The sequence below is a fragment of the Theobroma umbraticum genome, unplaced genomic scaffold (genome assembly GCF_002168275.2).
Source record: "Theobroma umbraticum cultivar Fairchild unplaced genomic scaffold, ASM216827v3 scaffold_20.0, whole genome shotgun sequence".
NCBI classification, from domain to species: Eukaryota; Viridiplantae; Streptophyta; class Magnoliopsida; order Malvales; family Malvaceae; genus Theobroma; species Theobroma umbraticum.
Genome location: NW_018397266.1, coordinates 5,534,821 through 5,558,326, shown reverse-complemented (window position 1 = coordinate 5,558,326; position 23,506 = coordinate 5,534,821). Strand labels below are relative to the sequence as shown.

At 35.3% G+C, this 23,506-nt stretch overlaps 4 protein-coding genes across 8 annotated transcripts in view; 1 reads left to right on the top strand and 3 right to left on the bottom strand.

Annotated features, from left to right (window-relative positions):
- Positions 1-1,055: 1,055 nt before the first annotated feature.
- On the top strand, positions 1,056-10,313 carry ULP1D (UB-like protease 1D). 2 transcript variants are annotated; one of them, XM_021437821.2, is made up of 14 exons: positions 1,056-1,646; positions 2,027-2,078; positions 2,765-2,859; positions 3,073-3,311; positions 4,271-4,319; positions 5,330-5,409; positions 5,520-5,552; positions 5,658-5,753; positions 6,586-6,688; positions 7,178-7,275; positions 8,437-8,559; positions 9,010-9,124; positions 9,535-9,642; positions 9,726-10,313. In XM_021437821.2, the coding sequence occupies exons 1-14, from the start codon at positions 1,299-1,301 to the stop codon at positions 9,855-9,857; spliced, it is 1,671 nt and encodes a 556-aa protein (XP_021293496.1). In that variant the 5' UTR covers positions 1,056-1,298; the 3' UTR covers positions 9,858-10,313. The 2 variants fall into 2 exon arrangements, with proteins under 2 accessions (XP_021293496.1, XP_021293495.1); XM_021437820.2 differs by having other exon boundaries at positions 2,765-2,880.
- A 283-nt stretch (positions 10,314-10,596) lies between these two features.
- On the bottom strand, positions 10,597-14,382 carry LOC149526759 (serine/threonine-protein kinase 52-like). Of its 2 annotated transcripts, none has more exons than XM_089784763.1 (8): positions 14,291-14,382; positions 13,787-13,917; positions 12,183-12,520; positions 11,945-12,078; positions 11,665-11,861; positions 11,404-11,578; positions 11,195-11,329; positions 10,597-11,007 (listed from the first exon to the last, which is right to left on the bottom strand). In XM_089784763.1, exons 2-8 carry the CDS (start codon positions 13,849-13,851, stop codon positions 10,816-10,818), a joined length of 1,236 nt encoding a protein of 411 aa, XP_089640889.1. In that variant the 5' UTR covers positions 13,852-13,917; positions 14,291-14,382; the 3' UTR covers positions 10,597-10,815. The 2 variants fall into 2 exon arrangements, with proteins under 2 accessions (XP_089640889.1, XP_089640888.1); XM_089784762.1 differs by having other exon boundaries at positions 14,247-14,371.
- Positions 14,194-19,326, bottom strand: LOC110423580 (uncharacterized). 2 transcript variants are annotated; one of them, XM_021437817.2, is made up of 19 exons: positions 19,018-19,326; positions 18,571-18,608; positions 18,451-18,473; positions 18,139-18,245; positions 18,005-18,056; positions 17,813-17,897; positions 17,297-17,387; positions 16,708-16,746; positions 16,522-16,589; positions 16,370-16,432; positions 16,130-16,185; positions 15,980-16,053; positions 15,744-15,836; positions 15,551-15,652; positions 15,374-15,454; positions 15,198-15,289; positions 15,050-15,065; positions 14,487-14,597; positions 14,194-14,388 (listed from the first exon to the last, which is right to left on the bottom strand). In XM_021437817.2, exons 1-19 carry the CDS (start codon positions 19,129-19,131, stop codon positions 14,287-14,289), a joined length of 1,407 nt encoding a protein of 468 aa, XP_021293492.2. In that variant the 5' UTR covers positions 19,132-19,326; the 3' UTR covers positions 14,194-14,286. The 2 variants fall into 2 exon arrangements, with proteins under 2 accessions (XP_021293492.2, XP_021293494.1); XM_021437819.2 differs by lacking the exons at positions 14,194-14,388; positions 14,487-14,597 and adding an exon at positions 14,622-14,827 and having other exon boundaries at positions 19,018-19,325.
- A 757-nt stretch (positions 19,327-20,083) lies between these two features.
- The window catches only part of LOC110423339 (Radical SAM superfamily protein), a 3,439-nt gene continuing 16 nt past the window's right edge, over positions 20,084-23,506 (bottom strand). Inside the window, exons 1-8 of one of the 2 annotated variants that reach the window (XM_021437549.2) lie at positions 23,241-23,506; positions 23,042-23,144; positions 22,768-22,865; positions 22,453-22,583; positions 22,243-22,351; positions 21,441-21,632; positions 21,113-21,249; positions 20,084-20,678 (exon numbers count right to left, since the gene is read on the bottom strand). The exon at positions 23,241-23,506 is cut by the window's right edge and continues 16 nt beyond it. In XM_021437549.2, coding sequence (XP_021293224.2) covers positions 20,375-20,678; positions 21,113-21,249; positions 21,441-21,632; positions 22,243-22,351; positions 22,453-22,583; positions 22,768-22,865; positions 23,042-23,144; positions 23,241-23,261 — 1,095 coding nt within the window. In that variant the 5' untranslated portion in view covers positions 23,262-23,506 and the 3' untranslated portion in view covers positions 20,084-20,374. Of the gene's footprint in view, positions 20,679-21,112; positions 21,250-21,440; positions 21,633-22,242; positions 22,352-22,452; positions 22,594-22,767; positions 22,866-23,041; positions 23,145-23,240 lie in introns of those variants that run through there. The other variant, XM_089784761.1, reaches the window with a different exon arrangement.

Genomic DNA, 23,506 nt, shown 5'->3' with positions numbered 1-23,506 from the left:
TAGACTTTGTTGAAGTTGATCCTTTTGGAAGATATGGAAAGTGAGTAATTAATAACTAAACACCTTTTGTGTCGAACTTTTGATTTTGCTTTCTATGTTTACTTTCTTAATTATTTTTTTCTATGAATCTAAAGTTTTGATTTGGAGTTTTTTTTTTTTTGTGTAGTTAAATAAAACTCTTGCTAAAGGTGCCTAAAGACAATGTATGAATTCTCTCTTGCTACACTTTCTGGTAAATTCACAATTTAATATTAAATGTTGTTGGTTAATTGGATGGTGTGGATGGGTTTGCTTAAATTTTCAATTATAAGGCTTTTGGTAAATATGAAAGAATTGAGGTAGCATGAATCGGGTGAAGCTCCATGATTTCCTATAATGTTTTAAGGATTTGTATTGTGAAATTCTCCTCCTCAAAACCTTGAAACATGTAAACATCGTGAAGTTTGACACTTCTTGGGGTGATAATGCTAACTACTAATAGCAACATCAACTTTGTTACATATCATACAATAAGCACTATGCCATATCATCACTTCTCACCACATCATCATTTATTGCCACATTAGCATAAAACTTGTTATTAATTTAGTCAATGCCACATTAGCATAGTTAACGCTACGTCAGTTTGGTCAAATGCAACATCAAAATATTTAATGACAGAATATTAAACATATTAAGATTTGAATTAAAATTAATAAATTTAAAAAATATGAAGACTCAATTTATATAAATTGTTTTAAAATAAAAAAATTTAGATAAATTATTATATAGAGAATAAGTACACATTTTTGATAAAATACATAGGCTGAAAGCATAATTTGACTTTATTATTAAAACTACTAAAGTTTTTAATTAAAATTATTGAATAAATGATCTTGAATTGATTTTTTATTATTTATTAAATGCATACACTCAATTTGAGAAGCTTGCCGGTAATCATCGACCTTAGGACGAAGTTGGGTCCATTGTCCAAGCTTGCCCCAGCCCAATCCATATTTCTAATTCTAATTCTAATTACTACTGCCACGAGTACATCACTACAGCCTTCTTTTCCATTTTCCCTACTGGCGTGGAAGTAACAACAAGCAATTGTGATTTTTATTTCTTCCTCGTTGTTTTAATTATTTTCGTCAGATAATGGGGACAGAAATAAAAGAGGAAAAGCAGGAAAAAAAATAAATAATAAAATAAAAAGAAGGGAAGCTGCAGAGCAGAAGAGGAAGGGAGTATTACAAGGAAGGAAAAAGAAACACTACGCAAGGCAGAGAAAAATCTGGCGTACATGTTAGTTGGTTTGCATGGAAGCAGAAGAGAAAAACAAGAAGAGGAAACTTGACCTTGACTGGACCAAGTTACTCTCGAGGGAACTGGGGGATGAGGGGCCACCGCCGCCCTTAGTCGTTATCAAGATTGAGCCGCAACCATCGCCGAGTAAATCCGACTCAATGGGCGGCGGCGGTGATCAAGGCAAAGATGAATTTTCCGAGAACCTGCCTGATCACAAGCTGGAAGAGATGATCCAACGGCAGCAGCGGAATCTGGAACACCTTGGCTCTAAATTGCCGGATAAGGGGAAGAAGATTAGGGATCGTCTTGAGCGCCTAGAGGAGGAGAAGAAACGTAGAACACTTTCGCGAGCGAAAATGGTTTGTTCTTTTACTAATTTGGTTACTGAGAGAAAATGGAGAAGAAGAAAATTAGGAAGTCGCATTAGGGGTTGTTTGGAAAATAAACTAACTTCTTTGGTTCTGTTATAATTTAACTACCTAGCAAGTCTGGGTTTTCATTTATTAAATTTAGGTGAATAGGCTGGGATTATGTTTCACAGGAATTTTTTTTTTCATTTTTTTAGTTGCTTTTACGTGTATACTTACTGCATAAAGAAACGTACCATTTATATGATAATTGAAATGTAGGTGGTTTTTCACATTTTAGAATGAATGACAGTAACTAGGCATTAACTTTTTTACTGAGTAAACCATTGATTCTTTGCATACTTGTTTGCATTTTTGTTTTTGTTGGACAGGACGCTGCTGAATGTGAGAAGCCTACACAATTGTCAAGCTCAGATATTGTTGGTGAGCTTCTGCATAATTTAAGAAATTTTGAAGTCTTATGAGTGGTCTTTTTGGAACTTTGGTTTCCATGTAGCCAGGAAACTTGTTGATTCTGAGATTCTACTGTTGTGATGTTATTTTTCCTTAACATGGGCCTATTAATATGTTATGATATTCAACTTAAAAATTGTTCATTTTTATTGTTTAACTAAATGCAAATAAGTTATGATCCCAATCTGGTTGGGATGAATCTTGATATTTGTGTTTCACTGCATTGAGAAATATATAAGGCGTATGACTCAAAATAGTCCAGTCTGAGATAAAGTGGCATAATGGCTAAGGCGTACCTGCCCTAGTTTGTAGGGAAAATTGTAGATCAATCGAGTAACATAGATCAGAGTAACTTGAATTTAGGCTTTAACAGATGGAAGTTTCTGCTTGTTTTTCTTTGTAGATGATTGAATTAGAGTGAAATCTAACAACTACGGCTGATTATAGTACTTTTTTTCCCCTCTTTATGGGGTATGGTTTCCATTATGATGATAATGATTCTACTTTTGTTAGTGAGCTCTGACTGTTTTGAGCTCTTGATATTTAATCTTTGAGGGGTTAATTATGACTTGTGTGCATAAGCAGGGCATCAGTTTGTATTTTTAAATTTTTGTTTTTTGGAGTCTATTTTTAAGGAAGTTAAATGATTCCTGCAGGTTCTTCTAATGTCTTTGAGCAACAGAGTAAATCACATCAAGCCCTCTCACAGTCTACATTTGGTTCTAGTTTTTGTAAAAAGATGGAAGAAAATGTAAAGTCGATGGAAGAAAATGTAAAGTCTTACTCCTCTATTTTAATATAACTCATTTATTAGCATTGTTCAGTACAGAATGCAGTTTATTTTAAATGATTTTAAAATTAACTAATAGATTGTAGCATAAAACGTTGTACTTCAATACGAGCCTCCCTCATTGCGCAACATGATTGCTTGTTTATTTATTTTTATATTTATTTTATTTAACAGACAGATTGTAGGATAGTCAACACATTTGACAAAGAGTTATCAATTTTGAATCGTTGTGAACGGAAAAAAACCAGATGCAATGGGGAGTTTTCACAGAGGGAAAGACAGAAAGTTCGGGTATCACCAAGACGAATTAATTTAAAACACCCTAGGAGGCCTTCTTTTGGTGATCAAAAGGGTAGGACCGCTTTGTTGTATTCTCTTTGTGACACAGACGATGACTTGCCAAGCATTTCAAAGTAAGCAATTTTTCCATCCTTAAGTGGTTTTTGTCTTCCCCTCCCCACCTCCCTTTTTTATCTATGATATACAGTTGTTGGCGCTTGCCTAAATCGGTTGATATTTTACTGTTGAAAAGAACTTGATCTGATGCTGAACTCACATTGCTTCTCTCTGTAACTTTGTGTGGGCATTAAGTTATTTTAATGTTTACTTTTATGGCTCATAAGTTGTGTAGTGGCAAGTAGGTGCATCCTTTCTCAGCCAATGTTAACAGGCCCTAAGGCTGTATTTATTTTTTACCCAATTACACATGTAAAGGTGTAGCTGATTGATAAGGGAAGTAAAGGCATGCATTTGCCAGCTCAAAGTGCTTTCTAAGTTGATATAAGCTTTAATATTGGCAGTGTTTCAAAGTAGAGCTTTTGTTAAATTCAAAATCATGGAAAAATTATTCTGAAAAATAAATTGTGTCAAAATTGAAAGAAGTTTGGACAAATAACAGAATTTCAGGATAACAAATTGGTTTCTCTGTCCAAAAGAAACTGAAATCCAATAGCTTTTGGGAAAAAAGGATTTTAAATCTGTTTGATGATATAACAATAATAAAATATGAAAAATTGTTGGTAGTTTAAGTTCTATTGTTAGATTAAATGAAAAGTGGATACTCATTTCTCATTTATGTTCTGAGCCTGAAAAGACCAATAAGTTACCCTTGAACCCCTGTTGGACTTGTTTTTGTGTTAATGGAAAAGATATGGTGGGCAACTTCTCTGATTTGTTGCAGGTTTTATTTAGCGTCATATTACTGATATTTTATAATTCAGCATTTTGTTGTTTAATGTTTGCTCTCAATTTAAAGAGGTCTTTTTTTATGTTTGACATATTTTTGGTAATTTCTCTGACTTCTTTCAGCTAACTTGAGTACTTAAATAAACGCATTGCTTGTATTTTGAATCTCCCTGTTCCTTTAATGTAGGAAGAATGCTTTTCAAGTCCGACTATCAAATAATTCAAGGCGTAGGAAGGTATGCTTACCTTTTCTTACCTCTATTATGATCATGATTATCTAATTTTGGCTACCTGCTTTGTGAATGTCACTATGGTGATGCAGGAGTAATTTAGGTGCAGAGTCAAGGTAAATGAATTGATGTGTCATTCTGGCAGTGTGATCATTATCAGTGTAGCTTGGTATATTTATGATATTTGGGTTATTTTATAAACCCTGTGCTGTTAGAATTACATTAAGAGCTACAATAGATTCTTGGTGTGGTTATGAGTTCTTATCCTCTATTATTTGAACCTGATTGTAATGATTTTTCAAGTCACTGTCTGGTTTTAGTTCTTCTGTGAAAAGTTAGTGTTGCCTTCATTTAGTATTTAAGAGACCTGTCTTTTGTTTATTGTTGTCTAGGCATGGGGCGAATGGAAGGGGGAACGTGTCCCCATTTTCCTGTTTTATGTACTGGTCTGTATTTGAATGTATTTATATAAAGATGCGTTTTCAGTCTATTGAAAGAATAAAAAGGCTGAGGTGGAAATCAGAATATTTTAAAGGCCTCTTTATGCATGAGCTTGGAAATTGATATTGTGTACTATAATTGTGATCAATCTTCTTTTATTTTCTTGCTTTTGGTCTTTAGAGTTAAAATTGACCACTTGCAATGAGCTAATTATTTTTCACTTTTTTGAATATTCTCTATCTGGGACACTTGAATTCCGAAAAATGCTTCATGCTGACAGTTACGTTGGAAACTTGCTTAAGTAAGTTGTATTACTTTAGAGGTTTGGGGGTTTGGAGGAAAAGATAGCTTTGCATGATTATAGGCCTCGTGATTCGGTCCTTATGATTTCAAAAACTGACCAGAAAAGCAAATGGAAAGGATTTTGAGAATTTGTTTTCACATGCAAATGTAGGTTTAATTATCAGTTGCTTTTGTTATTTTTTGGTTGTAAGGTGATGAAATTTCATGCTTTCACCATATTTTAGGTTTTTGTCTTCATTTGTGATTGGTTCAATGGTGTGTAATTGAAACAGGGCCAGACTGTTGTTCTTGTAGATGAGGAAGAAGCACAGCTAGTAAAGACAACAGAGCTTGAAGTTAAACTTCCAAACTGGTTGGTTGAACTTTCAATACTTGTTCTTTTTTCCCACCATACTATGTTATAGCTTGCAAAATATGTGGTTTCTGCCAGCAATAACTTCTCTTTCTCTGAACAATTTTCAGCAAGAAGGATGCTAAGATCTATTACCCATCAAGGTAAACAATGCTTTTTTTGTGAAAATAATACAGATGACTTCCGCAGACAATATTAGCAGGATATAGTTTTCCGATCATATCTTTTTTTCGTACTTTTTGATCCAGGGATGATCCAGAATCTGTTGAAATTTGTTTTGGAGATATTGACAGCCTTGCTCCTGAAACCTTCTTGACATCCCAAATTATGAACTTTTACATCCGGTTAGTTATTTCAGATACTTCTAGATCTGATTCCATGATTATGAATTCAAAAATTCTTCACAATTCACAAGTTTCTCATCTTGTAAGGAATGGCAATTGGGTGTGTTAGGTTGGGTTCCTGTCGGGTAATTTTGAATTCTAGTCATTTTGGGTTTTGATTCTTGAGGTTGTTCCTTTATTTAAATTACATTCAATTTGATTCATTGACTTTGGGATGGATGAGGTTGCAATTCAGGTGGGTATTTGGATTTGCATCAACTTTTGCTACATTTAATCTGCTGACAGATAGCAGAATCAAGTTTGGGTTGGATATTGGTTCTACTCTCTGACTATTCAAGTAAAACTTGTTGGGTTTCAAGTGGGTTGGGTTTTTGGTGGGTTGTTTTGGTCACTTAAAGTCGATATAAAAGGTACCTTTATCAAGTAGGAAATGGATTAAATGTCAAAACAGCTTTGTTTTTTACTTTTCCTGGGAAGCTTTAGGCTGTATCTTATTAGAACAATGTTGTTGCTGTATCATTCTGCAAGGAAACAAATGGTTTCCACTACTATATTGCTTTTGAATGCTATGTGAAATAGGTGTAAGAAAGTTGACTACTTGAGTATTGAAATTTGTGGAAAATTTGAACTTAAATCTCCAATATTCTGTGCCTGACATGCCTTTCTTATGACTGCATGGAAAATGCCCATTTTTGTGGAAATATAATTTTTTTTTAAGTTTAAATGCTTGATTTAGTTAGAAACATTTTGTTGAAATAGCTGCTAGTTAATAGATTATGCTTCAGAAAATATTGGGCCTCTATTTTTATCACTTTATGGTTCTTTTGGGCAGATATTTACAGCAGCAGGCATCCCCAACAAATAGGGCAATATGTGATTATCATTTTTTTAACACGTATTTTTACCAGAAGCTGAAAGAAGCTGTATCATACAAGGTTTTATCTTTCTTGTTCTCTTATAAATGATTGCCTTTTAGATGGTGTAAGATGAATACATCATACTGATTTAGGATACCTGAACTGGTTGAACTTGGTGCTTGAGTTTGTATTATGATACTGTTATGATTTTTTTTCCTGGTAAAATAATGTTGTTATGATTTTTTACTTCACTATTTAACTCATTTAACTTTGTTTCTGAATAGAGCAACTTGATAACAACTAAATAAACCTTAAGAACAAAAGCAATATTTAATATCAGAAAAAACAGTACAACAAGACTTATGTGCTATTTTTTAAAGTTTTTATCATACTTTTCGAACTGGTGGGGTTAGAAACTGCAGTTTTTCAAACATTGGCTTTTAGCAGATCATGTTTATATAATTTATCTGTATATTATTTGCTGAACTATAAAATTATCGGAGTATAATGATTGTTACTTCTCCAACTCATACTTGCTGGTTGCTTGTTATCCTTTATGCTAAATAGGGGAGTGACAAAGATGCTTTATTCATCAAGTTCAGAAGGTGGTGGAAAGGTGTCAATATTTTCCAGAGGGCATATGTACTTATTCCGATAAATGAAGAGTGAGTTTTTCTGCTATAGATATTTACATACAAGCATGTAGAATGTTTCTTTTAAACCTATAGATATTGATGCCTGCTCTTATGTGGACTTCCGGAGTACCTCATTTGCATGACATGACACAGATATGGATTTGAAAATGGTTTGGAAATGGCTTACTGTGTTGCCATGATATGCCAATATGGTGCTTTTCACAGTTAGTAAATGTATCATGTCCAAGAAAGAATTGGTGCAGTGAAAGAAACAAAGTCAGAAAGAGAAAAAGAATTTAATTTGGAAAGAAAGATAAATTTTGAAAGGGGGAGGGCTGGGGTGCATGTTGGGGGGGGTGGAAGGGTGGCCTTTTGTTTCATTATGGTGGATCATTGGACACACACTATTATGTATCTTGCAATGATGTTTGCCGTCTTGCTTATGATAATAAACAAGGGAGGGAGGGAGGAAAGAAGGGGGAGAGGAAGAGGGGAAGCAGGGAAAGAGACAGAGGGTAGGTAGACATGGAAACACAGTTTCTTTCTCAAAAATGGGAGACAGAGGAAACACCATATAAGTATCTTCCAACAATTCTTGCAGTTTTTCACATGATTGTTGACAAACATTTTGATTTCTTGACATTATAGTTACCTTCTCCCCATCTCCATTCTTCCTTTTCTTGGATTGGAAATTGTAAGGTATCATTATCACCATGGTGGTTTTATTATATGAACAAAACTTTTGAACTGCTTTTGTATTTCTGCATATGTCCTGGTTTTGGGCTTTGAAAAAGAAGTGTAGGACAGAAAACTTGTTTTATTTGTTCATGAAGGATTGATCAATTTTGGGCCAGTAATTAGCAGAATTTACTGTTCAAGGATGATTGCTTTACTTCAGTCACAACCTGCTGTCTAGTGCGCCTTAGCTAGTTTTGGAGTGACTATTCTGCTTTCTGTTAACTGAGTGAAGCTTAATTATATACATTTTTTGGGCATGCTGAAGAGTGGTTGAATCAAACTAGATGAATCATTTCAAAATGGTGAAATCATATAGATCAATGGTTGTATTAGCCATCTCTTTTGATTTAGTAGCTTTCTGCATCCTGCCCTTTTACTCTCACTACGTTCTCTCTAATGTAGCTTAAATTTATTCAGACCTTTTGACTCAGCTATTGTGTTTCTTCTATCTAGTTTCCATTGGAGTTTGGTCATCATTTGTATACCTGACAAAGAAGATGAATCAGGACCTATTATCCTTCATTTGGATTCATTGGGACTTCATTGTAGCAGATCAGTTTTTAAGAACATTAAAAGGTGAGACAGTTGAGGCCAAATGATTAATAATGATTGTGTTCTACCATATTTTGTCTTTGTCTATAGTCATAAAAAGAGGAAGCTGTTTGGGAGGAGAAGGAAATTTCATAAGGATAGTGCCTTTTCTGTTTACATGTGTAATAGCATGCTTTCCAGACCTGCACACCTCTTCATCCATTTCTTCTTAATTGATACAAGTAAAAGATTTGGTTATATGGGAATCTTGAACATCTTTCTACTGTTGTTGTTTTAGCTAATCATTGTCGTATCGTAGCATAACAACATTTGAATTGAAACATTTTGGGGTGGATTCACATCATGTTGAAATTTTTAGTTCTTTATTTTAATGGTAATATTGTAGTATGCATGTCTAACTGATGCTTGAGCGGTTGGTTTGCTTTCTTAGTGAGTTTCTTAAACCTAAGAGACAATGTGAATCTTGTTTTTTAGCTATATGAGAGAAGAATGGAACTATTTGAATCAAGAGGTTGCTCCTTCAGATCTTCCCATTGCAGACAAAATATGGGAAAACCTTCCCCGCAGGATTGAGGAGAAAACTATAGCTGTAAGCTTTTATTTTCAGTGTCTTAAATTTTATCTCATTCATTTATGGATTTGGTAAATGGCGCATAAACCTTAAGTTGGTAAAACATAGCCTGATGGATCGTGATTTCAAAGAATTAGTTACAGGTTGATCTTCAATTACCTCAAAAAATAATTTTCCTTGATTTCTTTTCTTGTGTGCAAGCTGTATGATAAAAGTTAATTGAAGATATTTTGGGGGTGCATGCTTGCTGACCATCTAACATCTGAACAATGTATTCCGGCTTACATGTTAGAAGAATGTGAAGAGATGTTCATAGAATTGAAAATTATCACAATGCTTCTTTCAATCTTTTCAGAGATATAGTTACTGGTTTTGCATTTTTCTCTAAAACTGTAACTTTAGGTTTCCTGTTGATACTTTTTTGCCAGGTTCCCCAGCAAAAGAATGATTATGATTGTGGTCTGTTTGTTCTTTTCTTCATGGAGCGCTTCATTGAAGAGGCCCCTGAAAGACTGAAAAAGAAAGATTTAGCGATGGTACCTGCTGTGTTTCCTATCTGGTCTTTTAAAAATGTTTTCTGGTATGGTTATTTTCATGGTTAACCTGTTTTCATTTTCAGTTTGGTAAGCAGTGGTTCAGACCTGAAGAGGCCTCCAGCTTGAGAGTAAAATTACGGAATTTACTTATAGAACAGTTTCGAAGTGCAAGTGAGAATATGGGTGGTTCACAATCATCTCCTTCTTTGTCTTGACTCTTTTGAAGATGGTGCTCCAGCATGAATCTGGTGGCAAATAGGACACACCAGTGGATTGGGTGCCATCTCTGTATAGCTTGCGTAGCGGTAGTGGTGGTCCTCGCTTCAAATGTATCAGTGGTAAATCAGATAATATAAAAAAATTTTCCAATTGCTTTTGTATAGTTGACGGGAGAAAAGAAAAAGAAAAGAAAATGTTGAAATGCCATTGTCAATATAAAAAGAGTAAAATGGGGGTAAAGTTTGGATACATGGGAGGAAAATGGCATAAGCATTCATAACTTGTGATGGTGGTGTTTTCAAGGCTTTCCACCATCAACATTTGTATTCAAGTTTCTTACTTTCTGTGTCAGTTGGCACCTACAAGCTTCTTGATGAAAGAGTTATGCAAAGTCATGTCAAAATGAATACGTGCATAATGGAAACCCAGCCTCCCTCTCATTTCTTGTATTTTTTCATTTTCTTCTTCTCTTGTTACGTTAATTATAAAAATAAAAAAAATTTAAAAAATAATAAATTATCATGCAACAAAGCAAGTCAACAAAAAGGTCTCTCTCCATGTATAGGTACAAGTGTTATGCTCAACATGTCTACGTGTTTGTTTTATGCAGCGATCACGAGTTTATGAAGTTATATATATAAAGGCATCAAAGCTTCCTTTTGTAAATCAGGGATCCTCTCTCTCTGTTTCCACTGATATTCAATGAAACTTAAAACTTTCAGATATATGTATCGACACAAAAGAAGATATGACAGCACTAAATGTTTCAAATATATATGAATACTACTATGTATCTATGCTTCTTGTTCAAAATAGAAATGGATTGCTACAAGTTTCATATCTGAATGCTTGTTTACAAAAGCAGCCTATTGCTCCAAAATGATGACAATTTAACATTATGCATTAGTGATTTTAATGATGAGTATTGTAATTTGCTCATTTCACAACGTTTCCTTATTTGCGAAAGCAAAAACAGCTCTGCGCATCGAGAAACTTAATCTTTTTACCCTTTGATGTGTCAAGGGCCTCCAGCATCAAAACCACTTGTTCCATCTCTGGTCTTTTACCAGCATCCGTATCCCAACACTGCTGCATCACATTTGCTAGAGCTTTTGGACACTGCTTGGGTATTTCGGGTCTCAGGTTCTACAATCCAGAAATAGTTGCAGTTGCAGTGGCAGTGAGCTTAAAATAAAAACATTAATTCTCTAATATTATATTAAAATATATGTATTTACATCCGAACATTTAGCTTATTAATTGATATATGATTCAGAGATCTCGAATCCCCCTTCCTCCAATTTTAAAAAAAAATAAATTAAAATATATGTACCTGATCAAATATAGCAACACTCAATTCGGAAAAACTAAGATCGGGATAAGGCATGTCACAGCAATAGATTTCCCACAAACAAATTCCAAAACTATAAACGTCGCATTTTCTGTCATATTGTTTAGAATCGATGACCTGCATGAGATTATGTCAAGTAATATAAAAAATGCAACTAATTGGACATAACTTCCAATTTGATTCTGTATTACCTCAGGAGCCATGTAAGTAATTGACTGCCTGTCGTCCGCCAACTCCTGATGATTTGATATTGCCATATTAGATGTTTCAAATTCGGTTATTGTGAGCTTGAAATTTCTATCAAGAAGCAAGTTTTCTGGATTGACATTTCCATGGATGAGTTGCCTTAAGTGAAGGTAAGCCAACCTTAAGGAAACAAAACAACATTGAGAAAATGGTTGAATTGAAATTCAAGTCACTCAAATAAAAAACACAGGGAAAGGAGGTTTTACCCTCTTGCAAGATGTAGTGCTAGTTGAATGACAATCTTGAAAGCTAGCTTCTTTTCTTGATTCTTTGAAAGGAATGATCTAAGAGTATCCCCGCATCGATACTCAACTACAAGATAACTCATGTTACTTAACAGGCGAACTTCCTCATTATCCGCTCGTAATGTAAATTCTGGTTCATCAATTTTGGCACCTATCAGCTAAGTAACAACCGAGTTTGAGTTCTTATTGTCAGAATATCTTTTAGAACATGCAAGGCACAATGATGAGAATTGAGAGTTACCTTGAGAATATTAGGATGATCAATCTTGTACCAAAAAGAAACCTTCTCCCTAAAAGGGCTCCTGCAGGTAGGCAAATTGTTTTCTTCACTGCTTGGCAGCTTTTGGACATTTTCTCTCCGTTCAAACACTGTCACTGCAAGTTTGTGAGGACAAAACCAAATTCAACTTATAATTGAGCCCATCGCCATGACAAATTCCTTGTTGAAAGAATATTTAAGAGTAATGTGTGTGTCTCACCTATAACGTCTTGACTGTTATAAACTCCCTTGTAAACTTCTGCACAAGTGTCTTTGTCCAGCAATTCTTTGAAAACAATCTCATTGAGATTAATTTCCCATTCTTGTTGGTTTGAGACTCCCACCTTTTCTCTCCCTTTAAGTTCCCATTCTTTTTGGTTTGAGATTCGCATCTTTTCTCTTCCTTTAAGATCCCGCATTGCCCACAGGAGATCAAGTTGCTCATCCATTTTTTCCAAATCCTCCTTTTTAATTGCTCTCCAACACCCTTCACCTTCATCTATCTCTGTGATTTCGTGCCCCATGATTTCCACAGTTTTTTCCTCAACGATGGATTCACTTAAAAGGTAGAAAGTTAGCAAGGGCCAATCTACTTGATATTTATAGCCAAAGCAAACTCTGGAGAAGTTAGACTCCTAGTTCTTGTAAATTTCTGCTTCCTTTAAATACAATAGCTATGCTTTCCAAGAGTTTAACTTCATCTATAACAATTGACAACTACTTTATATGCTTGTATGGAAATAAATCAAATTTAGTGGTTTTGCTCCTTTTAATTCAAAAGAGAAAAGGGTTTTCTCTTCTGTGAATTTGGTATAAAGCATACTTATACACGCTTATTTCTTTTTTCTATATAAATTGTAAATGTCACAAAAAAGATGTTAAAACTTGTTAAGAGAATTAAAAGACCAAATTCCAAAGATAAAGTTGATAAAAAATGAATGAGAGGTAAATTATGCAGATGATTTTAAAGGTTATTATCTTATATATTGTTGGTGAAATTTTTAAATTTAGTAAATGAGTTAGAGAGCTATCGCATTAAATTATAATTAAAAAATTAATATTAATAAATATCTATTTATAATTTATACTTATATTTATCAAAAAAAATTTATCACTAAAACACAAAATTTCAAAAGATTATTAATTTCTCCTCAAACGGTTACCCTGATGAAAGTCAAATCGAATTTTTTTTATACCACTTGTCGTGCCATCATTACCTTCTCCTCAAAAAGCTAACTTGATAAAGTGTGTAGTATTACTGCTTATAAATCTCCCAATATTCCTCCACTTGGTCGATATAGGATTTTGGGATGCACCTTACCTACTTCTTTCCTTAAGCACTAAACGTGACAGAGAGTGCCACTAAAAAAATGTTTAAAGATAAAAATTTAAAAAATTTAAAAAATAAATATTTTTAAAATTATAACTATTTATTTTTAAAAATTTTTAAGTTTTAAATTTAATTATTAATGAGATAACAATATTTGGTTTACTAATAGGGTATAAAATCTATATAATGGCAGAATATATCAAATATAAATCCTCTTTATAATATATATATATAAAAGCACAATTATTGATAAAGTGATAATTGACCTAAATTTCTAAATTTTCATTTTAAATATTTTTTTATTATAGATGTTAATAAGATTTATCCAATCTATAAATAAAAATTTTAATTACATTAAATAAATTTCAATCAAGAAATATCTTTTTAAATCTAGTAATATTAAATAATTTATAAATTAATATTACAAAATTTCAGTTATATATATTTATTCTTTAAATTGCAATTATAGCCTAAGAGTAGAAAATCTTTTGTACCTTGGAAGTATTATCAAGGGTGTAGTATTTGAGAGTCGAAAACTACCGCATTTAAGATCTCTCATTATGGCTGGCCCTCTGCCCTGAACCTCCCAATCCAGCGGCTCCAGGAGGTCAGAAAAACATATGCGCTGACAGGGAAAATAGACGAAAACGTTATACGCCTTAAATCGGGGTTGCAATATCGATGTACTGTGATGTGGGATCCGAATAAATTCCGGAGACCGAAATGCAACTACATTTTCTCAACATCAGTTGAAGTTGCATGATTTCTGACGATACAACGTATAACATGTTCAACGGAAAAGACCTGTGACAGTACAGATAGCCAGTTTCTCATACTACTGTTGTTCTTATTATTTTGAAAGCCGCTTAGTTCTATTTATGTGGTACGAGGTGCAGAAATATTTATACTAATTGTTCGTTGTATAGACCAAACATTTCCCTTTCAAGTATTTACATTTCTAAAATGAGTTTATGGAGGTAGCCTGCCATTTCGATTACTTGCGGCGTTTCTTCTTCTCAGGAGTATCATGCACCTGTGCTTTCATTCCATATGTTTTCAGCTGAAAATTTTCAAAGGCCTCAGAAACTGCTCCTACCTGCATAGATCATGGTGTTCCTCATATTTCACTCCATGGAAACTAAACACTATGAGTATAGTCCTATGCAAGGTTTTTGTTTGTTTATTTCCACTGACCAGTTCAGGCTTCTTGGAGTACACTCTGACAATCATATCTTGACAAAATGTAGGCAGCAAGTGACTGATGCCATCATCCCGTATTGGAAATTTGTAATCACTCTCATAATCCTGATGCAACTCAAAACCATAGCCAAAATCTTCAATTTGAAAGTAATGGATACTTCCCATCCATCACAAAACACAAGATATCTGTTTTGGTGGATAAGAATTGCCATTGGTAATATTTAATGACAGCATCACTCTATCTGAAAACTCAAGAAACCTTTTGTGGTGGACTAGAATCCGCCATACATTTCCAACCTGCATTCCAAAAGGTGTTTTGCCTTGTGTTTTTCTACCTAAAAAATGTGAATAACAACGCTCAACTAGTCTAATACTTGGCATGCAGCATCACGAATAATATATCGTAAATAGCTTAACTAAATTGCCAAATAGAAATTAACCTTAAACCTAGGTAGTAATTGATTTTCTAATCTTGTACGCTACTCTACTTAGCAAGTGTCATGTACAACAATTCAATGAAACAAAGATTTGTGGGGAAGGAAAAGTGATGTTAGTACCTGGAAAAACTTGATGCTGGATAAAGAAATGCATGCAAGGAGAAGAAAAAGGATCAAAGGAAATCAAATTATCAGCAGCAAATCTGTCAAACTGCTCAACAAGAGAAACAGTGCTTTCATCAAATACATTATATTCTTTCTCAAGTACCTTTCCAGAGGGTTACTGCTCCCACGAGTCAGATCAATTTTGACAATGCTCACAGCAACATCTTCCTCTTTCAATGTGGTACCACCATTTTTCTGATAGAAAACTTACTTGTTAGGCCGCCATTTGATTATTACTCTCAGTAAAGAATCTCGCATTACATTTCTTTTATTTGGCACCTGAGAACAAACAATATCTTGAGGAGTGATGTCTTTGAAGTTCTCTTGCTTGTCCATTGGAACAGAATATTCATTGCAGAACTGCAATATATAGAAAATTGTAGCAATTTCACAGTCCATAAACTCTGCATACAAAGAAGGAAAGGCTACTTACTTCCATATATTGTTGGAGGATACCTGGTATAGATCTCTTCTCCGGATGCGAAGGATCAAATCTCTGGCTTCCTTGAGCTCTTGTTTATCAGAAGTTTCAATTTGTCTTAATATTGAGTCGTCTAACTGCAATTGTTGAAGGGGAATTTTCAGTCCTAATGACATAAAAATGGGAATGTTGAAGATAACTGTAAATAATGCTTTAAGCTCAAAATACCTTCCAAAATTTAGCTGGTTCATGAATTGATGCTGATATACTCAGTTCATCATTTGCTACTGTCAGAGCATCTACAACCATGAGCTCTATTGCCTGGAGAAGTAGAAAGAAGAAAAAAAGGCTAACTGTTAAAATCCATTGCTTTTACCGCTCAAAGTTCAGATTGAAAAGCTACATATGTGCCAAACCTAACACATTGAAGTTGTGGATAAAAAAGAGTAGTTGCAGCTTGGTACCTTTACTTTAGCATGTGTATAAACTGTCCTATGCAAATCAGCTCGAGTGGCAAATAACTTGTGAATAGTTAGATCTGACAAAAAAGTAGCATATATTTGTTGAAGAACGTAATTATTTGGTGAACATAATGAATTTCAAGATATACTAACAATCCTTTGCCCTGTAACATATCTCGTCACCCATCACTCTCATTGTTTCCAATAACCTGCAAGTTACAATGAAGAACAGGAAGAATATATGTTTTGACATATAGTACATGTATAATAAACCAGGAAGCTAAGTTCTGATCCCCGCACATTTGCAAACTCAGAAACGATAAATTAGCTTAAACTGAAGAGCACATCTTTGTATTTATTAACCATCAAGTGATCATTAGATATCATATATACCTCTGAAACTGAAAATTGCAGCCAAGGCCACAAGCCCGGGAATCGCGTACAATATAGTCAAATCTGCAAGGAATTATATTTATTAACTTCACTCTCAAAACCACAAGTAAAATTGAAAATTTATTTTCAGTATGGAGAATCAATACACTTACTTGTCAACATCTATTCCATTTCGACCATTTGCAACAATGTCATATAAAAAACGCTTCTCACTCATAATCTACAGTTAAGGAATTTAAAATTGTGATGGTGAAGTAATTGATGATGGAGCTGAAAACAGACAACAATAGGAAACGACAAACGAGGTTTCTGACGTATTGAGGTAATGAGGTGCTTACCTTTTGTGAAGCATTTTCAGAGCTAGCAAGTACCATTTCCTGTCGAAATAGCAAAATTATATCAAGCCCCACATTTGTAAAGCTAATTTTCAAGTATTTAATATTAACCAACCAGTATCCACTGTTCTTCACAGACATAATAAGCTAATACAAAACTCGAATGAAGTTAACTTGAGATTAAATCCAACCCTATTCTGTAATTGGAAGCTCGGGGTTAAAGGAAGGGGAGGCTACCTATATGGCTTAAGCAGCCATTGGGCTGGAATTCAGAAAGCACAAACAAGATATAGGATGTCACTGGCTAGAAAAAAAGTTGGAAGCATGCTTTATATCAATATATTTCAGTAGAAGAAAGGAAAGAACAAGGATAAAGGAAAAGAAAAGAATAAATTTCTCCCACACGAGTTGGTGCGGAAGAGGTGGTAAGGAAGCTATTTGCATCCTCATTCATGATTTAGTGTGTTCTAGAAAGTGCTAAAAGATAGTATAATCTTTCTGTCATGATAAAGAGTTCAAAGGAGATGGCAATGCAGCTTCAGAGGCACTTGTATATAAAGAGAGTACAAATAGAATTTTAAGATAATTCAACCTTCACATTCTTGAGGATTGCAGAGTCTATTTCTATGTGGTGCGCATCAACAATATAATCAATCATCTTCACAGACATGTCCTCATGAGACCTAAAATTTCAAACAAATTATTGAGCAAAAAAAAAAAAATCAAACAAATAATCGGAAGAAATGGGTTAACGCATTCAGAGATCAACATATATTTTGCAATTAAATCTATTGTTGTATTAAATGGCCAAAACATGATATCAATTAGGGATTACGGAATAATGTCAATTATATAAACCAAACAGAAACTAAAATTGAAATTTTGACTGCTGAGCGAATGAAGACAAACATGCAAGAGCAACAAACTCTTTAAACGGAGCAAAATACTAGGACACTGCCTAGGCTCCAAAATATTCAATCACATTTTTATTCTTAAGATAGTGACGTATTCAGTTTGGGAATGTAAAAGAAGCATGTGAAGATGCAACCAGGGCTCACATATGAGGAAAAACAAACAATCTATTTCTAGAGGTGAATGTAAGAATCACCATTTAGATCCGTTAAGAACCCGAGGAAGAAACTCGCGCTCAAAGAGATGGCTGAATGGTCCATGCCCAACATCATGCAGTAGTCCTAAGCAAGTAACCAACCAAAAAAGAGGGTGAGATACAGCGCCAGAGAGAGATAGAAAGAAGAGAATACTGATCAATTTGATCGATAAAGACAGTAACGATAATTACCAGCAAGTTTCACTGTCCTGATATCATTACGCTCAATGTTGATCTCCGAGCCCTACAAGGATGCCATGCGTATAAAGAGAATTTCTCAATATAATGGGGTCAGAATGAGAAGCACCAGACTGAAGAGTTCCTACTTGGTGAGCTTTAATTGTATGGACAGCTTCTCCGGCTAGCCAATAAACTCCCAGTGAATGCTCAAAGCGAGAATGCACAGCCCCTGGGTATACCATGTGCGTTAGACCTGATTAGCAAGATAATTCGGTCAGCAACGAACTTGTATCCACAAAAGTTGCAAAAAGAAGAAATAAAACAGAGTTGACAATGAGAAAGATAACAATTGGAAATCAAATCTTCCTGTATGGGAAATAAATAAGAAACTAAAAATGCGAACTTGAGCAAGTCAAATCTCTTAATGTATAATCTAGTTTACAAGAAAGTTTACTTACCAAGTTGCTTTAGATCGCGAAGTCTGCAGTATATAGTAAAGTCATCAAAAGACAATTCCTAGTATTATTTATGAAAAATGAAAGAAATTCTACTCCATATATTCAACAAGGCAAACTTGCCTCTGAAACTGTTCAGTGTCAACAAGTTTCAAAAAGAACTGCATCCACAGCGAAGCAAAAAGTCAATTTACGGTCAACAAAATCTGGAGAAATATGAATTTCACTGTTCATTAAGGATTAAGCGGAGTCACAATATTATAAGGTACGCATGCGCACTTTTAATCTATTATAGATTTTCGTCATTCTTTTACTTTATGTACTGTTTCATATTTTCTTTCTTCATCTTCTATCTTGTCGCGTATGAACGATTCCTAATCCTCTCTACGAGGAGTTTCAGTGATTCCAAAGCTTTTTATCTCGGTTATTCAAAATTAGTTTTCTAGATCCAGAGCAACATTGTGATTTCATAATAGGACTGAATCAAAATCCAGTTTGAGTATTTATCGCAGCTAATCACAAAAGCCGCGAGTGCTAGTTCGTAAACGAAAGTTGGCTAAAGGCTTATACCGGATCAAGGTAGATGTTGCCGTGGACGTTGTCGTGGATGTGCTTCGAGTATCGTCGATCCTGGCAGGACAATGAGTAGAAGCTGGTCCCCTCCTCGTTCCAACGCGTTCCCATTCTCTTCTCACAGCCGAAGCCTCTTTTAAAAGAGTAAAAGTAAACAGAGCAAAACAGAGTAAGCTAGAAAAATGAAAGGTCCGATTCGGATCGTTTTCTTCTAGGAAGGTTTTTAGTTCTAAACCGAGAGAGAGGTAGATTGTTACTTGGGGGGAGTAAAAGCTTTTATAAGCACAGGGAAGTTGGAGGAGTGAAGGTGAAGTGATCCCGCCAAGAAAGCGATTTGCTCGTTACCTTGTTGAGGAAGGGAGCGCGTGGCTGGCACCGTCCAATCACCGAATGAGAAAATTTGGCAGCCTTTATTTGTCGGATCGTGTGCGTTGTTAGCGGTGCAATGATGGTGAATTAATTAATTAAATTGTCCATAAACGGTTACTCTTATGGCAAACGCAAGCGAGGAAACATTGAATCCAGATTAATAAACCAAGTTGAAGTTGGTGTCAGAAGCACCAAAGACGCTACTAAAGCTGGAAATGGAAGGTTTGGAAAACGATGCTAATTATTGGGAACACTTTCACCTTCCTGCCTTGCTGTGTTAAAGGGTTGCGAACCTGAATTCCAAATTCCATAAGAAAGAATAATTGGAACATAAAAAATTGATCCGTCTGACACTACATTCTAAAAACCAAGCTCAAAAGACATTGTTCCTTGTTAGAATCAAAGCACAAAAACCCTTATGCCATCGAATATTGACAATTACCTGGTGTTAATCAAATTGAATTCGACGTGTTCCTTATTCAACGACAACACAGTTGAAAAAAAGGGAGATGAAAGAATCTGCTCTATCGCTTATGCCAGTCTGCCTTGCCTTATTGAAGAGCTTTTATGTTAGCATCATCGTCTGACCTGTTCCTACTCGTATTCAATTCAATTTTTCTGTTCACCCTTTTTCTTTTCCTTTTTATGAGTAGGAAGAAAACATCAATTAAACTCCATAAAAAAGCACATCTAATTTAAAGCCAACCCAACCACGTTGCATTATATCCAAACTAATACTGGGTCTTAAATGGAAATGGTGCCCTTTAAGAATCAATCCGCTGGCCTTGTGCACGTAATCTCAAAGTTTAATCCAATATCTTAATAGGGATAAAAAAGAGAATAAGATACCATGCAAGGGGAAGAAGAATAAGAAAATTACAACAGGAACCATGCCTACTTCCTACTCCACTAGTCCAAGGCTTGGGAGAGGATTAACGGTCCAGTCATTTCTACTTCAACTTTGAAGATTAAGCCATCGGTTCGTTCATAATCCAAGAAATTGCACTGGTGTATTTAGAACCATTTGGAATTTCTCTGGAACACGAAGCAGGGGAGCTTGAATTGTACCAGGCTCACCAAGCTGACCACAAGCAGCCATCTGATCATCACCCCTACTGAGTCGCAAGAAAACTGTGCAACCAGCTTTTGCTAAAGCATTCCGAAACTCAATCATCTTCTCTTCACTGCTTGGTCCAAACTGGGACCCACGATGAGGATTGAATGAGATAAGATTGATTTTGCAAGGAATGCCCTTCACAAGATCAATTAGCCTCTTTGCGTCCTCGATGCTGCAGATAGAGATCAATGTCAAAGGCCCATAGACAGTTGGAATCTATCAACTTAAACTAAAATCGCAATCCTGATAAATGTTGGCAATCAATGCAAAAAGAAGAGACATGATAATAGCCGGATTAGAGTTTTATAATAGTCCGCTGTTAGAAAACTTAAGTTACAACATTGCAAAGGCAAAACTTAGGGTGACCTACTGACATTCAATCTATAGACCCTGTAACAATACGTCACGTTAAAATGCAATTTCTCCAAGCAAATTGTTTGAACAATTCAATTATGTGTTAAATGGAATTATAGTGCTGAAATCTCAGTCACACTTTTGCTTGCCCTTCAAAATTTAAAGGGGAAGGATGATTGTGTACAATCTAACCATGCAACCTATAAAACTTTTCCACATAAAACATTGCAGAAAAGGGAAAGGTTATCTAACCTGTCATTGACTCCCGCAAGCATTACATATTCAAATAGAACTTTGTAGTTGTGTTTGAACTCTAGTTCCTCTCGAAGGGTCTCAAGAAGCAAGCCTAATTTATATTTCCGATTAATTGGCATGATCCAGTTTCTGACCTGCATGATTAGTTGGAAAAACCAGAAATTCAGTCTCTCACTTATTAGATCTCCTCTGTGTGTGTGTTTGTGTCTTCCTTTTGTGTGTGAATGTGCACCCTAGTGCAGGCATCGCTCTATCTCTCTCCTTTTATTTGTGTGCATATGCAAGAATATGAGCACCAATAAGAATATAGGTGACAGTAAAGTACCTCATCAGTTGTAGCATTCAAACTAACAGCTAGGGCACATTTGGACTCATGAAGAAAACGTTTCAGCTGGGGGACAAGTCCACTTGTAGAAACAGTAACCTTACGAGGGCTAAAGTGAAGGCCCTGTTCGTGCACCATGATGTCAGCAGCTTTTATGACGTTTTCAATGTTATGAAGTGGCTCTCCCATTCCCTACAAATTCATGTAGCACCAACAGTTACTGGCACAGTAGGTTCACTGAAAAGCATTGAGTACGCAAATCTACCTGATATTCTAAGGGATCCCTGTTGAGTCCACTAGTGCTCTATGAAAACAGGATTAAATACCCACAATATTTCATTATTCACTAGCTTAATGCAAAGAAGCTTATCTGAAAAAATAAAATATAAATAATTTAGTTGAAGCACAAGATTCTGTGGGTGTCTACATGTTCCCAGCTAGTCATCTTGATACAGGATTTACAACCGTAGCTGTATAAAAAAAAAAAGCCAAAAGAGAATTGCTTGCAATTATTTTCTTAAATAATGAAAGATTTCACTCACAAACTTATAATCATGATGGAAGATAGACTTTCAAATCATCGGCGCTTCATAACTAGCAAGACTGGTTTGACTATGTTTGCTTCACCAAACAGTTCCAAAAGGACAAACCCCATCTCTAATTGCTAGATGAAACATGCTAGATCAAGGATATATTCAATATATGGACCAAAAAAAAGCCTGAAGACTCAACATGCAAGAGAGCCATATTTATTTTCTCAAGCACTAGAGTAATGAGCACTGGAAATCTACCATAGACATACCATGAATACAACATTTGTAATGGGCCCAACATCACTGGAGAGAAGTCGCCTAGCATATACAGCCTGCTCTACAATCTCAGCTGCAGTTAGATGTCTCCTCAAACCCATCCTGCAATTTAGATCCATGTTACGGAGAAATACACCTTAGAAAGGTAATGACTACTAAGACAATCTAGACTGCCAATTCTAAAGTAGGGAAATAACACTTGCCTGCCTGTATAGCAGAATTGGCAATTCATGGCACAGCCCGCTTGACTTGAAACGCAAACAGTTGTCCTGCCCCTATCGCAGGGTATCACAACTGTTTCTATTACCAATCCGTCATCCAGCGCAAACAATATCTGCAACCTCCTGTGTGATTTTCAAAATCAATCAGAAGATTCTCAAAGGAATGCAAGCAAATGACTGATGCTGGAATACCATTTTAAGGTTTTCTATTGAGATAGAAACATCCAATTCAAAACAAATAGTCTAATAAAATTGCAAAAGATTATTATAACTAGAAACAGATTAGATAATGTGTACCTTTCTAGTGCCATCAGATGCAGTGAGAATATCTTTCAAAGTCAAGGCCCTAAATTCAGCATGCTCACTTAGCATTTTCCTGAAATCTTTGTTTAATCCTAAAAGCCACCATTCCAGAAACCCATTAGTCCAATTATAAACAGAATACTACAGAAATGAGACTGCAAATAAATCAGTTCGCTGAGTAGCAAGACTACAAAAACCAAAGAAGAAACAAGGTTCTCGTATGGATGAAGTAAGACGTAAAACTGGTCGAAAGGAAAAAATGAAATACCTTCAAGTTCATCAATATTATGTGCCCAAATATTATCTCCATAGAGACGCTTCCACAACATCAAAGCCTGACCAGGCCTGAATCCATGTGATTGAACCCATTCCTGACAAAGTAAATCCCCAGAAAATTAGCAGCAGAAATTCAAATTACACACTTCACTCCATAAAAGTTTATATATATATAACAAATGAAGACCCACTTGAAGCTCGGCATAATTCATCCCTTTGAGAAGCACCTTGGAGACCTTCTCCAGATTTTCGTAGCTTTCCCCACCTCCGAAATCGGGAAAATTTTCGTTGTCGTGGAGGGAGAGTAGTGGGGATGCAGAGGAGCAGGAGGGGTTTGAGATCGAGATCGCGCGACGATCGGAGGAAGCGAAGGATATGAGATGAGGTGATTTCAAAGAAGGGAAGGAAAAGAGCAGGTGACGGGAAGTACATGGAAGAGCAGTGACGGGAGATGAAG